The sequence below is a fragment of the Juglans microcarpa x Juglans regia genome, chromosome 1S, assembly GCF_004785595.1.
Source record: "Juglans microcarpa x Juglans regia isolate MS1-56 chromosome 1S, Jm3101_v1.0, whole genome shotgun sequence".
NCBI classification, from domain to species: Eukaryota; Viridiplantae; Streptophyta; class Magnoliopsida; order Fagales; family Juglandaceae; genus Juglans; species Juglans microcarpa x Juglans regia.
The window spans coordinates 2,844,070-2,857,713 of NC_054595.1; the positions used below are offsets into that span (position 1 = coordinate 2,844,070).

At 34.3% G+C, this 13,644-nt stretch overlaps 1 protein-coding gene across 2 annotated transcripts; it reads left to right on the forward strand.

Moving 5' to 3' along the window:
* The first annotated feature begins 6,509 nt into the window (after window positions 1–6,509).
* Window positions 6,510–13,390, forward strand: LOC121246617 (U-box domain-containing protein 5-like). Of its 2 annotated transcripts, XM_041144808.1 has the most exons (6): window positions 6,510–6,915; window positions 7,675–7,754; window positions 9,034–9,219; window positions 9,917–10,024; window positions 10,708–11,873; window positions 12,301–13,390. In XM_041144808.1, exons 2-6 carry the CDS (start codon window positions 7,698–7,700, stop codon window positions 13,055–13,057), a joined length of 2,274 nt encoding a protein of 757 aa, XP_041000742.1. In that variant the 5' UTR covers window positions 6,510–6,915; window positions 7,675–7,697; the 3' UTR covers window positions 13,058–13,390. The 2 variants fall into 2 exon arrangements, with proteins under 2 accessions (XP_041000742.1, XP_041000743.1); XM_041144809.1 differs by lacking the exons at window positions 6,510–6,915; window positions 7,675–7,754 and having other exon boundaries at window positions 9,083–9,219; window positions 9,927–10,024.
* Window positions 13,391–13,644: the final 254 nt, after the last annotated feature.

Consider the following 13,644-nt stretch of genomic DNA (forward strand, 5'->3'; position numbering starts at 1 on the left):
TATGTAAAACAAAACATGTTATCAAAATTATCAGAGCGATAATTCAAAATATTTATATTCCAAAGTCCTTTAGTATAGCATAAGTGAGTATCAGCACCATATCATATCAGAACAGATGTCATGTTTAACCCCTGTGGTAGGGTTGTGCTAGAGACAGAAGTGAATCTTTTCCTTATTATTATTGGAGCCTGGAGTGTGCACATATAAAAGACCACGCAAAAACCACTTTGTTTCTAAAGTAGGTGCACTCAAAGATAGAGAAGTTGGTACCAACCCAAACAAATGCCAATTTTTACACCCATGGTAAGGTCAAAGCAAAATTAGATACAAAATCAGAATGTGATGCCAAAGGTTTTCAAATGCCACATCTTATCAAAACAGAGTGCAATACATAACAGATTCAGATCATCTTCATATAATCAAGCACAAATTTTCATATTCGTCTTTTTTGCATAGTTCAAAAACAAAATGCCAAAAATAAGCTCATGTCTACATTAATCATGGCAAAAATACTTTTCTCTTTTATATAGATTTCATGAGTAATGCAGAACAAATCACTTAGATTGTTTCAAATTTCTTTTCATAACAAGACATGCATATTTTTCCAACATCAACCTCAATCCATTTCTTTTATGCAAGGTCTAGTATAAGAACCCCTACTTACCTGAACTTTCTATCTTTTTTAAATTTTTCCACAACCGTGTTAAACGACTATCAATTGTCACCTATAAAATAAACATGTAACTTACTTAATCATTAACTAGTCGTAAGCAGAGTTCTTATACTAGAGTGGAGAATTTTTGAAAACGACTATCCTGAACTCTCCACCTGTAAAACTTTTGAAACTACAAACTCCAGATCAACCTGTGCCATAGAGTGGAGAGTTCCATATCGAGAGAGAAGGAGGTGTGCGACGGAGCAATGTTTGGGTGGCAATTGAAAGTGGTCAACGAAACAACACGTCATTGAGAGAGGGAGAGAGAAAGTGATGAGAGAGAGAGAGAGAGAATGGCGTGAGGAAGAGAGAGAGAGAGAGAGAGAGCTCACTGAGAGCAGAGAGGAGGCGTTATCCTGGTGGTGCATGGACTACACTATGGACAGGGAGTAGTGTCTCACAATGGGTGCAGCGACTAAGTGGCTGTTGTGGCTGTCACATCATGGCTCTGGGTGATTAGGGGTCACAACCGGATGGGATGCTAGCTTTGCTGTCGTGGGCTGAAGGTAGCGGTGGTGCTATGGTAGAGGAACTGGAGTCACAAGAATGTCTAGTCGGTAATTTTTGTGCTTGCCGGTGCATAGTGGTTTCCAAAAGTGCTCTATTTTTGAGTGCTTGAAACAAGGGCGTTTTCGTTCTATTCATGGTGGTTGTGGCTTGGTTTAGCATGGAGGAGCATGAGGCTGTGTTCTTCCAGCGAGGAACAATGTGACTCATGTTCTGTGGAGTTTGGTTTCATGGCTAGCACAGAAACGGTGCTCAGTTGAGTTCTTGGTCTCTTTACCGGGTTACACGTCAGTAGCAACTGGCTCATGTGCACGTGTGGCTGGGCTACTCTATGGTCGTGCTCGACTGGATGTGGGCCTTCCCTGGTGCACTTTCCTAGCGGTGTCGTGGAGTAGTCGGCTATCTCATGGTGTAGTGGCATGGGTCTACTTGAAGTGATGTGTTGTTTCATGCTATAGGGGCTGAAGGAAGACTGTGAGTGCAAAGTTGTGAGATCGTGGGTCTTCATGTGGGAGAAACCGTTGTGCGTGAAGTGTGATCCAATTGTACGGTTATCTATATATGCAAGCTGTTGGAAACCCTAATGAAGAGAAAGGAGATATCAATGTTTATGGAGTTATGCACGTGTCTAAGGCAGTGCTTTTGGGCTTAGCTTGTGGGCTTTGGGTCCATTTCGAAACATTTGGGCCTACATCTTGATGGTGTATGAACTTAATAAATGGGTTTGGCCGGTTAAAGCAGTTTAAATACTCTCTTTGATTTGTTTGCATTTTTTTTTCATGGGTCGAGTATATAATAAATACTAATGGGCCTCGACTCAAATTCTAAAATAGTCCAACTCGTTCCATAAATTTTTTGAGCCAACTACCAAATAAATAGATTCCACTTAGTTCATAAAAAAAATTAACTAGATTTAACCAAATTATCAAGCCCAATAAAAAAAAAAATCGATATTCCATCGTAACAAATTTTGGATCCGTGGCCTATTCAAAATTACTCATTAAATCTCAAATGGGCTTCTCATAAATATTAATCTCAATAAATTAATAGTTCACAGGCTTGAAATTGGATCCGGGTGTTACAACGCACTCCAAAGTTTTTAGAGCCAAACCATCACAAATTAATCAAAAATTAGGCAATATATATAATCAAATACGGGAGAGAGAGAGGTGAGGATTGGAGAAAAAAAAATTTTAAATAACAAATTTATTTTGGTTATGAACAGTAACTCGTTAGACTTAAAAAAAAAATTAAAATTATTATAACTCAAAAATGAAATTGAAAAGTTTTCACTACTCTAATATAAACCATTTCAATCGTAACTAAGCAAAGTTTAAACATACACTGACATTTTACTAAGCTGTTACCAACACTCTAAATATGAGAAGTTCTCCTTATGTTCGAGAAAATGAAATGAAGAACGGGAACAAAACGAAATGATGCTTTCTAGCTCTAGTTTATAGGGACAATGATGAGTACTTTAAACTCACTTAAATCATGCCTATCTTTGTATCAATTGACGCCATTAAATTCATATAAAAGTTTAAAAACACGTTTTTGCCGTCAATTAGTGACGGTAGGTACCAATACAATTGGTTGAAAGACATGAGTCCGGTGCCGTCAAACTAGGTCAACGTGTACCCATTGGTGGCGTAAAGAATAGCTCCCAACTTTCTTCCGTCCATCAATCCAACCAACCCACTTCGATCTTCACTCATTTTATTTTGTGCCATTTTCATAAAAAAAAAAAAAAAAAAAAAAAAAACACGTTACTTTTTATAACATATTACATAACTATATTTTAAAATAAATAATAATTTAATAAAATATTTTATAAAAATAATATCATTTTATAAAAATATACTCGCTTTAAAACATGTGTTATGAAATAAATAATTTTTTTCATTAACTATTATTCACTATCCCACATTTTATAAAAAAAAAATTATAGGTATGAGGTGTATAAGTGAATAGTGACTGATAATTAGAATTCTTTATTACAAAATATATTGTAAAATGTGTTGTATTAATATCATTACTATTTGATAAAATTGCAAGTTGATCACAATAATAAAACAAAAAGTACTACAACACAGAAGGAACACATTCTGTACACTACTTAAAAAATACGTAATTTTATTTTTTTTATCTTTATATTTTATTTTAAAAGTAAAAAAATAAAATTATATATTTTTAAGTATTGTGTAAAAATATAAACTTATGTCTAAAATTTTTCTAAACTGAATGCCACCACTAAGTGTTTCCATCTACATTCAATGCTGGTCCATTTCTTGGAAAAAAAAAATGTGCATTGAATCCAGACTAAATTATATCCGTCTCTTTTAACTTCTTTCCTTACAAATTGGCAGCAAGAACACGAGGGTTTTCTTCTCACCCCTCAATTAATGCTTCTCATGTTCTAGGTATATTTTAAGTGATTTCCTTTTCCGAATACGCACGAGTCACGACACTAAAAATTAAATGCACCACATTTAATTATGAGATAATCTCAAAATATAAATAAATAGTATTTTCATTTAATTATAAGATGTTATATTAATTAAAATTAATATTTATATAAACAATTTCAAAATGAGAGACATACTATGTAATCTCTATATTGTAAAAATATATTAATAATCATGGACATGATCTTTGCCTCCCATTAAAATAAAGATTCTTCTAACTTTGGAGTAAAATAGATAATATTCATTTAATATTAAAAATATATAATTAAAATATTTATATTATAATAAAAATAAAAAATAATTAAAATATCTCATATTTTATATTGTATAAATACTATTCATTTTTCTGCTGGGGCCAAAGTGGGCTGTAGATGTTTCGGCCTTACCTACTTCTGTCGTATCAGATTCTTTACCCTTTATTCCGTTGATCTACTTTTTAAGTTTTGGCATTGAGAAACTAAAGAAGAATTATGTCTACAAACGGCACAAAAAAAAAAAGTAATTTTGAAAGAGCCCCCACAAAGATTGAGGACTCTACCCTACAAAAGAATGTCCCTTTCACCTACCAAACGCCTTATCTTCTTTCCCAAATACAAAACTATAAGATTTATACAACTTTTTTGTGAAAAAAATAAAAATAAATAAATCTGTCTATAAGTATGTTTGTTTGAAAAATTCATCAGCTACAATTCATTATCTCACATCCTACATCTTATGAAAAAAAAAAAACTATTAGATGTTGAGTGTAGAGGTAAATAGCAGTTACTCAATGGTTCAGTTGTTTAGTCCTAATAATCTTAGCAACAGGGCTGAACGTCTCCTCAGATGACTGATGTATAGCAAAACTCTTCTTAAAATATTCATAATTATAACGAGTTCCATAATAAATAGTGTAGTTACATGCTGATTTATAAATAATAATAATTCTTATTTATATAAATTATATTCTAATTTAGTATCCACCCTTAGAAATTTGTGTGTTGATTGTTAAACACCTAATTGTCCAATATATTTGTTGTGCATATTGAAAATAAGTAAAAAAAAAAAAAAAAAAATTGAGAATAATTAGAAGGATATCACAACCTTCTCACCAAACTATTAGGAATTTATGCTTTACATCCTAAATAATCAAAACCTACACATTGCATCTTCAAATTATTAAAACAATTGACATTTTGATCTCTAATTTAATTATAACCATTAAGATAAATGAAAAATAAATGACGCGATACAACCTTGATAATTATATCTTAATGAAGTTTGTGATGGTTTGGCAGTAAAATATGTCGGTAAATTTAGAATGTTTAATAATTTAAAAGTATAAAATGTATTTATTAATAAAATTTTAAATGGAAAACTTGGATACGAAACCTCCCGCCCCTTTACGCCTTTGTTCTTACTTTACGCCTTTAGTACAAAGAAAATAATTGGCTTTAATTTAAATAAACACTAGTGGAGTGGAGGATGCCCACTTCATCTCTTTTTACACGTAGAACTAATACAATTATGAATATTATATGTTATGATAAATGTTTTATGATACACAATTCTAGTTGAAAAAAACTTTGAAACACATTTTAGATTAACCTAAGAATCTAACAAAATATCGTAGTATTTAACTTTTTCTTAATAAAATAATTTTTATAATTCGTCGTAATAAATCACATCAACTTATAAACTTATTAGTATAAGATTTTTACGTAAATTTAACACTTTTATTTTAGGGAGATTTAGCACTTCTTTTAACTTAAATAGGAATGTTCTTTTTCTATTTTTTTTTTCGACTCTAATGTTCTTTTTCTGCTGGCGTTGGGCCCTGGCTCCATTATTTCAGCATGTGATGTGCATGTGTTACTTTTGAATTGATGTGACACGAATTAATACGATAATATCAACAAAAATGACTAGCTTTAAAATACTACAATAAAGAAAAAAAATATATATATTTTTAATTTTATTTTTATAATTTATTTCATTTTATTTAATTATTATAATTTTTTTAAATTTTTATATAAAATAATTTAATTTTTTTAAAGTTTAAAATAAAAATAATATTAAAATAAATATTTTAATAATATTTTATTCAATTATTAATACTCAACCTCTTCTCATCTAAAATATAGAGATTTTACTGTTAAAAAAAATATCTTAAATATTTTATTAATATAAATCACCTAATATTTTAATTGATATTAACTTATGCAACGAAGGTGACGTTACAGACTATGGTGACAGTGCTCTTTGCCACTTTATAACTTTCCCATGACCTTCCGTAGAGCGGCAGGGCCCTTGTATTCAGATGTCCAAAATGCCCTGGTTAGGGTCACAGGTACCGTCGTATACAGTCATGACGGTCCACTAAAACCACGCTTTGATTGACTATTGGGACCACCGCACGGACACAGCTTTCCTTATATGAGAGAGGGAGAAAGCCAAAAAAAGGCTACAGCTATCACAGTCCTATCATGGAGCTTACGGTATCTGTTTTTTGGTTGGCTTCGAGGCAGGTGTGGCCTTTCTTCCTTCAACGGACTCCCACTGTCTCTGTTTCTCTTTTTCTGTCGTCGTCGAGGACCTGATGGCTGAAGCTGTAGCGACGTTGAATTTCATAGCAAATTCAGCTCGTTGATGCGTTGCGTCTCTCCTTCGGTCCAAGTTCCAACCAATTACATAGACTTTCCCTTTAAATTCTCTCTCTCTCTCTCTCTCTTACCCTTCTTGTTGGGAAGGAAAAAAAAAAAAAAACTTTTTGGTGTCCAGCAAAATCAGAAGTATTAGCTCACTTTGCAGTGATTGGCTTTTATTTTACCTTCTGTAAGAAGATCGTGTGCTCTTTGTGCTGTTCTCTGACAGAGATATTCGTTCTCATGCATGGGAGAGCTGTGCTGAAGATACTCTGAAAAGTTAAAAGTCTGCTCGGGATACGGGTTAATTTGAAGAAACTGCTGCGGTTTAAGAGCTGGGTTGTGGTGATTTTTCAATAGTTAAGAGCCTCTGGTGGTTTGAAAGTAACTTGCAGAGTTTTAATTTTTTCTTTTCTGAAGGGGGAATTTGTGAGGGGAAGCTGCGGTTTATGAATTGGGTTGCGCCCGTTTTGATTGTAGAAGGGGTTATTGTGCTTCAAGTTCTATGTTTAGCGGAAAAAAAAGGCCACGGAGTCTAGTTGCTTCTTAATAAACAGGGAACACAGCTTTCTGATCATCGTTCTGGTTTCCTCTCCACCGAGTAAGGCTTCGTTCCTGTTGTTCCTTAAGCTCCAACTCAACTTTCTGGTTTCAAATTATTTTTTCTTCTAAGGTGAGCCTAATTTTTTCATGGCCTACAACTTCATCCCTCAAGCCAATTAATCTAGGGTTCCCACCCGTGGATGGTGAAGAACGATGACCATAGAGTCAAAATTTGAAAAGAGCTACTCGGTATATATACTATATAGTAGGAAAATAATAAAGAGAGTGTCGGTGTAGAAAGAAAGATGGGCTGAGCTGGATTACATCTATAGGAAATCCTTATGCATATCAACCCCAAATTCTGTAATATGAATTTATCTTTCTGGTGAAACTTGTATATGATCACTGGAAGTGAACTCTCACGCAGCATATATCAAGCTAAATAGTTGTTAGGATGGTAAATCTAAAAAAAGAAAAATTGGATGGGGAAGTTAATGCTTTTGCTAGTTTTCTGGCATCATTTTGCGACAATCGTATTGCGTGTGTGAGTTTAGTGAAGAACTTTGGTATACCATGGCATATATGGTGCTGCATGTGGAAATGCTTTATTTTGCATTTGCAAACTTAGTAATTATGTCCAGAGCGTGAAGTTCTGGTGTTTTTTATTTTGGATATTATTCTATTAGTCAAATGTCACCTTGCTTGTGGAATGTTATGCATATAGCATCTTGATTTGATACATTCTGTTAGACGCTATGAATAGATTCTTTTGAGAACACAGCATGACGGATGCTTTCAATTGTTACTGAACCTGCAGATCTAACATAATCCCCCTTCCTAATGGGGTCTGATGTTGCTGAGGTAGTGGACAAACAATCTGTTCCTTGTTCCTTCAAGGTAACATTACCATGGTCTTTTTATCCCTCAGATTTGGCTTACATCCATTGATTTTTTGCTGCATATAACTTGTGAAAAAATGGATGAACGAAATCGATTACGGTAAAAAAAATGAGTAGAAATCTCATGATCTGGTCCATCCATTTTTTAACAAGATACATCCAGTGAAAAAATACTAGATATAAGCCAAATATTTATTCCTCTTTAGGTGGAATGCTCTGATTTGAATTGGAGTACTTTCGTATTTGCAGTGTATATGGGTCGTAATGGCGTGACCCATGCATTCATGAGTTTTAGATACATCAGCAGTAATTGATATAATCACTTTTGTTTCTTGGTTTTGGTATAGGCCTTAGTTTTGGTTTGTTGGTAAAATCAATGTTTTGAATACTGTTTCGGTAGCTGTTTCGGTTAAGATACTGGAATGAAATGTTTTAGTACCGATACCGTTTCGGGATAATCTATATATAATAAATTAATTATATATGTATAAATTATATTTCAAAATAACATCAATGCAACCCTTAAAAAGTTAAAACACATATTTATAAAACTCAATAATACTTCTAAGTTCTCAATCCAACTATTTAAAAAAATAATTACTCATCCACGAAAAGGGAAGTAGGGATTTGATTTTAAGTCCTTGAGAAAAATGGATTAAAAAAAGTTAAGAAAATAGTCTTCAGATGTGAGAATTGGAGTGAAAATTATGAAAATTTCAGAATTTTTACATTAATTACAAAAAAAAAAAAATTTTGGCCGGTACACCGAAAACTGGCCAGTATTGACCAAAATGCACCGGAAATGCCGATATTTGACCTGGTACGAAACACATACATTTCCTATACTGGTCACTATTCCTGTATGCTAAATACCAGCCGTATCGGCCGGTACAGTACGAAATTCAAAACACTGGGTAAAATCCCATACCTTTAACTCGTGGGCAAGATTATATGACAAGGACACCTAGTCTTTAATTCTTTTGAAACAAGAATAATGTGCTTTTTTAATATAATTTGATCAAGATAGTAAACTCACAAAATACTGTTTATCCAAAGGTATTGATCTAATCAAATTGAGAGTGTGTATACTTTTTTTTCTGATGGCGGAGGGTATTATTTCTCACGAATGACAAACACTGTGGCTTCCTTGTGATTCTTATGAAATGAAGTTTCTCATCTAACCTCATTTAAGTCTTTGAATAGTCCCTGTACTTCTACTCAAGTTTTCTGTTTTATCACATCGAAGTATCTCATTATGCTTTTATTCATGATTGCAGGTGCATTGTTTAATGTGCACCAAACTTCAGAAATTGGTTACTAGAATATCAAGAATACTTCCAGCAATAGAAGAGGCTCGCCCTCGATGCTCATCAGGAATACAGGAACTATGCTCATTAAACGATGCAATTGAGAAAGCCAAACAACTTCTTCAGTACTGTAGCGAGTCTAGTAAACTTTATCTGGTTTGTGATTTCTTCAATAGGATAAACAAAGTAGAGTAATGTGAACACTTTCTGCTGCATTTCACCAAAGTGAGAATGACCATAAACAAGCCAAAAGGAATTTGACAGAAACAGAATCATGCCATTTGACCTTGAGGATAGTAATTTCTAATTTGTCTGTGCATTGCAAAAGTATATAAATATGTACAAATAAACAAATAAAAGAAGTTTTTCTATGCTGGTGAACTCGAGAAGAGAAGGAGAATTTAAAAAAAAACTATTGCTGTTAAAGAACAAAACCTGCACATGTTATTTTATATTTTGGGGTAAATTACATATGCTGATTGATTTTTTCATTAGTGGTTTGATTTAAGCCCTACAAGCTACAATCCATGGTGGAAATTTTGTTTGTATGACAGATTATGGTCTATCATTTCCAATTGGAACTTTACTGGAGTAAAACATGCTCTGGAATGTTCTTGTTGTTGATGAACATTTTAATAAGCTTGCTCCTATTTATTTTTTCTTAAAAAAATATTTAACGAAGAGTGTGCATATGAATGTGTTAGACTACTTGCTCCTGTTGTTACATATAGTAGCTCTGTCAAAGCTGATGGATTAACAAATAGTTTTCTTCATTTATAAACTGTGTTGTTGTTCCAAATTTTTTTATAGTTAAATGTCAATTCATAGCTGATAAGGCTTGCAATTGACTCAGGCATTTACAGGGGATAAAATAGCCTCAAGATGTAAAAGATCAAGGGACTTGTTGGTGAAATGTTTAGGTCAACTTCGAACTATGCTTCCACTTGAGTTGGGTGAAGAGGTTCGTCATTACATGCCCTTTTGAGCTTTCTCTTCTTCTTTTTTTTTTTCATTTTCAATCCCCCCAGCCAAAAAAAAGGAGAAAAAAAGATGGTTAGTGGATGCATTTGTATTGATATGAGAAGAAATCGTTATTATATCCCAGTAGTTCCTTAGTTATATTTTGTTTCATAATTTACAGTATTCTTGTTCCCTTAGCTATGGAGTGTGCTAGTAATATAGTTGTAGATTAAGCCAACCACTTCACTATATTTTGAAAGTGTAACTGGTGCCATAAAGCGATTTTCTGGATTCTGATGCATATAACCAAATTGGGAACCTGTTTAAAGAAAATGTGGTCCCATTTCCTGATTTTCCTGCTTTCAGCCTAGTTTCTAGTTATTCGCCCCACTCCCCGCTCTTCACGTATACAAAACCCCCCCAAAAAAAAAGGTCTGGCAGAGCAACTTCTGGGTCTAGAAGCTTTGTGGGTAATAACCTGTCACATTCCTATGCTAGATTTGTTCCATAGTTTCTTCCTTGATACACTCGATTCACTCTGAAGAACGCATCATCTCTGATGTATGTATTTAACCTGTGTTTATTGGTTTGTAATGAAAAGTATAGGGATTTTTGACCTCTCAGTTAAAACTCGTACTGAGCCTAATTTGCTAGGTGCAGCTAATGATGAAATCTCATTTACAGATCTCTCACATCATGGATGATCTCAGGCATGCGACATTTACCCTGGAATCATCTGAAGAAGAAGCTGGCAAGGCTGTGCGAGGATTGCTCCATCGGGATGCTTCTGCAACAGACTCAGTGGAATATGAAGTAAAAGCTCTACAATTGGCAGCTTCAACACTTCATATTACATCCCCGAAGGCTATCTTGATAGAGAAACGATCTATCAAGAAGCTGCATGATAAAGTCAGTGATAGTGACCCAATTAAAAAGAAGATCTTAAAAGGTCTTTTGTATCTATTGAAGAAGTATGGAAACTTAATCCTGCAAGAGCAATCGATGAATGGCCATGTTCAGCGTGAAGGAGCATTTGCATTTCAGAAATGCAGACATGATTCTGGATTTAGCCAGTCTGTTGAAGTGGATTCACTCATAGGATCACGGCATCATGAGGACCAAATTGACTTCTCAAGCAGAGCTACACCTCCTGAAGAATTTAAGTGTCCTATATCGTCAAGATTGATGTATGATCCTGTTGTCATTGCTTCTGGACAAACGTTTGAGAGGATTTACATACAGAAGTGGTTTGATGAGGGAAATGATATATGTCCAAAGACTAAAATGAGACTGGCCCAGCTCTCATTGACTCCCAACATGGCCATGAAGGATCTAATATCAAAGTGGAGCATGAGGCATGGAGTCACCATTCCTGATCCAACTATGCTACCAGAATTCCTTCACTCTTGGGAAGCTTCTTCCGCTTCCATTGCTAGCTTTGGAAGTTCTATGAATGATCTACGTCTTCCGATGGATCTCAGCAACACGTCACTTGGATCTTTAGATACCAGTTTCAATTCGGATTCATCAAACACTAAGAGGGCAGATGGTTTAAACTCGAATCCTGTACAGAAAAAAGATGAGCACAAGTGTCAATCTTATGCAAGTATACATGAGACAGATTTGGAATCTCTATCAAGACTAGCTGAACTTGAATGGGAACCCCAATGTGAAGCCATTGAAGATATCAAAGAGCATCTGAATAACAGCGAAGAAGCTTGTCAATTTATGTCATCTGACAATTTTGTTGAACCGCTTGTTAGATTTTTGAAGGATGCAAATGGCCGGCATGACTTGAGAGCTCAAAAAGCTGGATCTCAATTGCTGCTGGCATATGTGAGCAGAAGCAGGTCAGTTACTCTGTTGATGAACATGCAATGGATTGTGTTCCAAGGCAACTGATATCTTTTAGGTCAAGGTTATCCTTACTGTGTTAACATTTATTCAACTGGTGTGGCAAGTTCAATATCCCATTCGGTCCCTTGTGAATTGAGAATTATGAGATTTTGATTATGTTGGGAACAGTTGGTATTAAATGTTTAGCCTGCTGATACAGCATGATTTAATCCAAGACCTTTTGTTGGTTTAGAACTCCATCTTATTGCCTGCACTGATGTTTTTATTTTTTTCACAAAATGGAATTTCATAATAATTGACAGTTCAAAATATATAATTGTTTCTTGTGCATGTCTTTCCTTGATTGCTCTGACTTTTGACTATCATGTTTCCTTTATGCATGAGCTCATGTATAACGCTACTTTTTGTTGCTTCATTCAGAAGTGGGATCTCGTACTTATGTGAAGAAGCATTTAGTCTCTTGGCCACTGTTCTTGGTTCAGAAGCAACAGAAGAAAGTCTAGCCATATTGGAGGTGTTGTCTGGCCACCAGTACTGTAGAGAGAAAATCGAAGCATCTGGTGCTTTAACTTCTATCCTAAAGATGCTCGACTCCTGTAACAGAGATTTCCAGGAACGGGCTATCAAAATCTTGTGCAATTTTTCCTTAAATATTGACATTTGTTCCCTCATTGTTTCATTGGAATGCATCCCAAAATTGGTTCCTTTGTTAGATAGCAGTATTGGAGGAAGTTGTGTACTTCTATTGAAGAATTTATGCAATACTGATGAGGCTAGGGTATCTGTTGCTGAAACTAATGGATGCATTGCCTCTGTTGCTAAACTACTTGGGTCTGACAGTCACGAGGATCAAGAAAATGCAGTGGCTGTTCTCCTTTCATTGTGCTCTCAACGTGTTCAGTATTGTCAGTTGGTCATGGATGAGGCCCGTGAGGGTGTCATATCAGATCTTGTTGATATATCTATCAACGGAAATGACATGGGCAAGGCAAGTGCATTGGAATTGCTCCGGTGCTTAAGAGATGTCGAGTATGTTGATGATCAAGCATGCATCAGATCTGATATTGATTTCCCGAGTGAGTCTCCAAATCTCTCTGAAGAAAGGAAACCATCAAAGACATCTCGGTTTTTCGGAATGTTCAAACCCACTTCTCTTCACACAAGAAAGAAGAAATGAAACTGGTGCCTTCAGCTTATTTTAACCCGGTGGTAACTTGAAATATTGTAGCAATATGCTGTAGTAAATGAAATAGAATTTTCTTGGTGAGATTCTCGTTTTCTCCTAAACTGTAGAGATTTCTGTAATTCTGTTTATATGGAATGGAGGAATGAATTAGCGATGTATATTGTATAGTAGGTGGGGTGGATGGATTTTTGGGATCTATTACTGAATGCTTCCAAGTATTGATTCATGATGTTTTTGCTGCCATTTTTAGGATATTAACTTGACAAACATGTACATTTTTGTGCTGTTCTATGTTGTATTTTAATAAATTTCGTGTTTGTTTTAGTTCAATCGTTAGTCAGTGATCTCATTTGTTTTTGTAGATGAGATAAGATGAGTTGAGAAAAGTTGAATAAAATATTGTTAGAATATATTTTTTTAATATTATTTTTATTTTTGGATTTAAAAAAATTGAATTTTTTATTTTATTTTATTTTATGTAAAAATTTAAGAAAGTTATAATAATGAGATAAAATGATACGAGAATAGTTGTAAAAATAAACAAAATCCAAATTTACAATTTGTGGGAGGCTGAGGTT

Excerpts from the sequence above, each read along its gene's own strand:
- LOC121246617 (XM_041144808.1), top strand. The coding sequence starts at position 7,698 with ATGGGGTCTGATGTTGCTGAGGTAGTGGACAAACAATCTGTTCCTTGT. Across the intron at positions 7,755-9,033 it reads CTGTTCCTTGTTCCTTCAAG|GTGCATTGTTTAATGTGCAC; the intron begins GTAACATTACCA and ends TCATGATTGCAG. Across the intron at positions 10,025-10,707 it reads CACTTGAGTTGGGTGAAGAG|ATCTCTCACATCATGGATGA; the intron begins GTTCGTCATTAC and ends TCTCATTTACAG.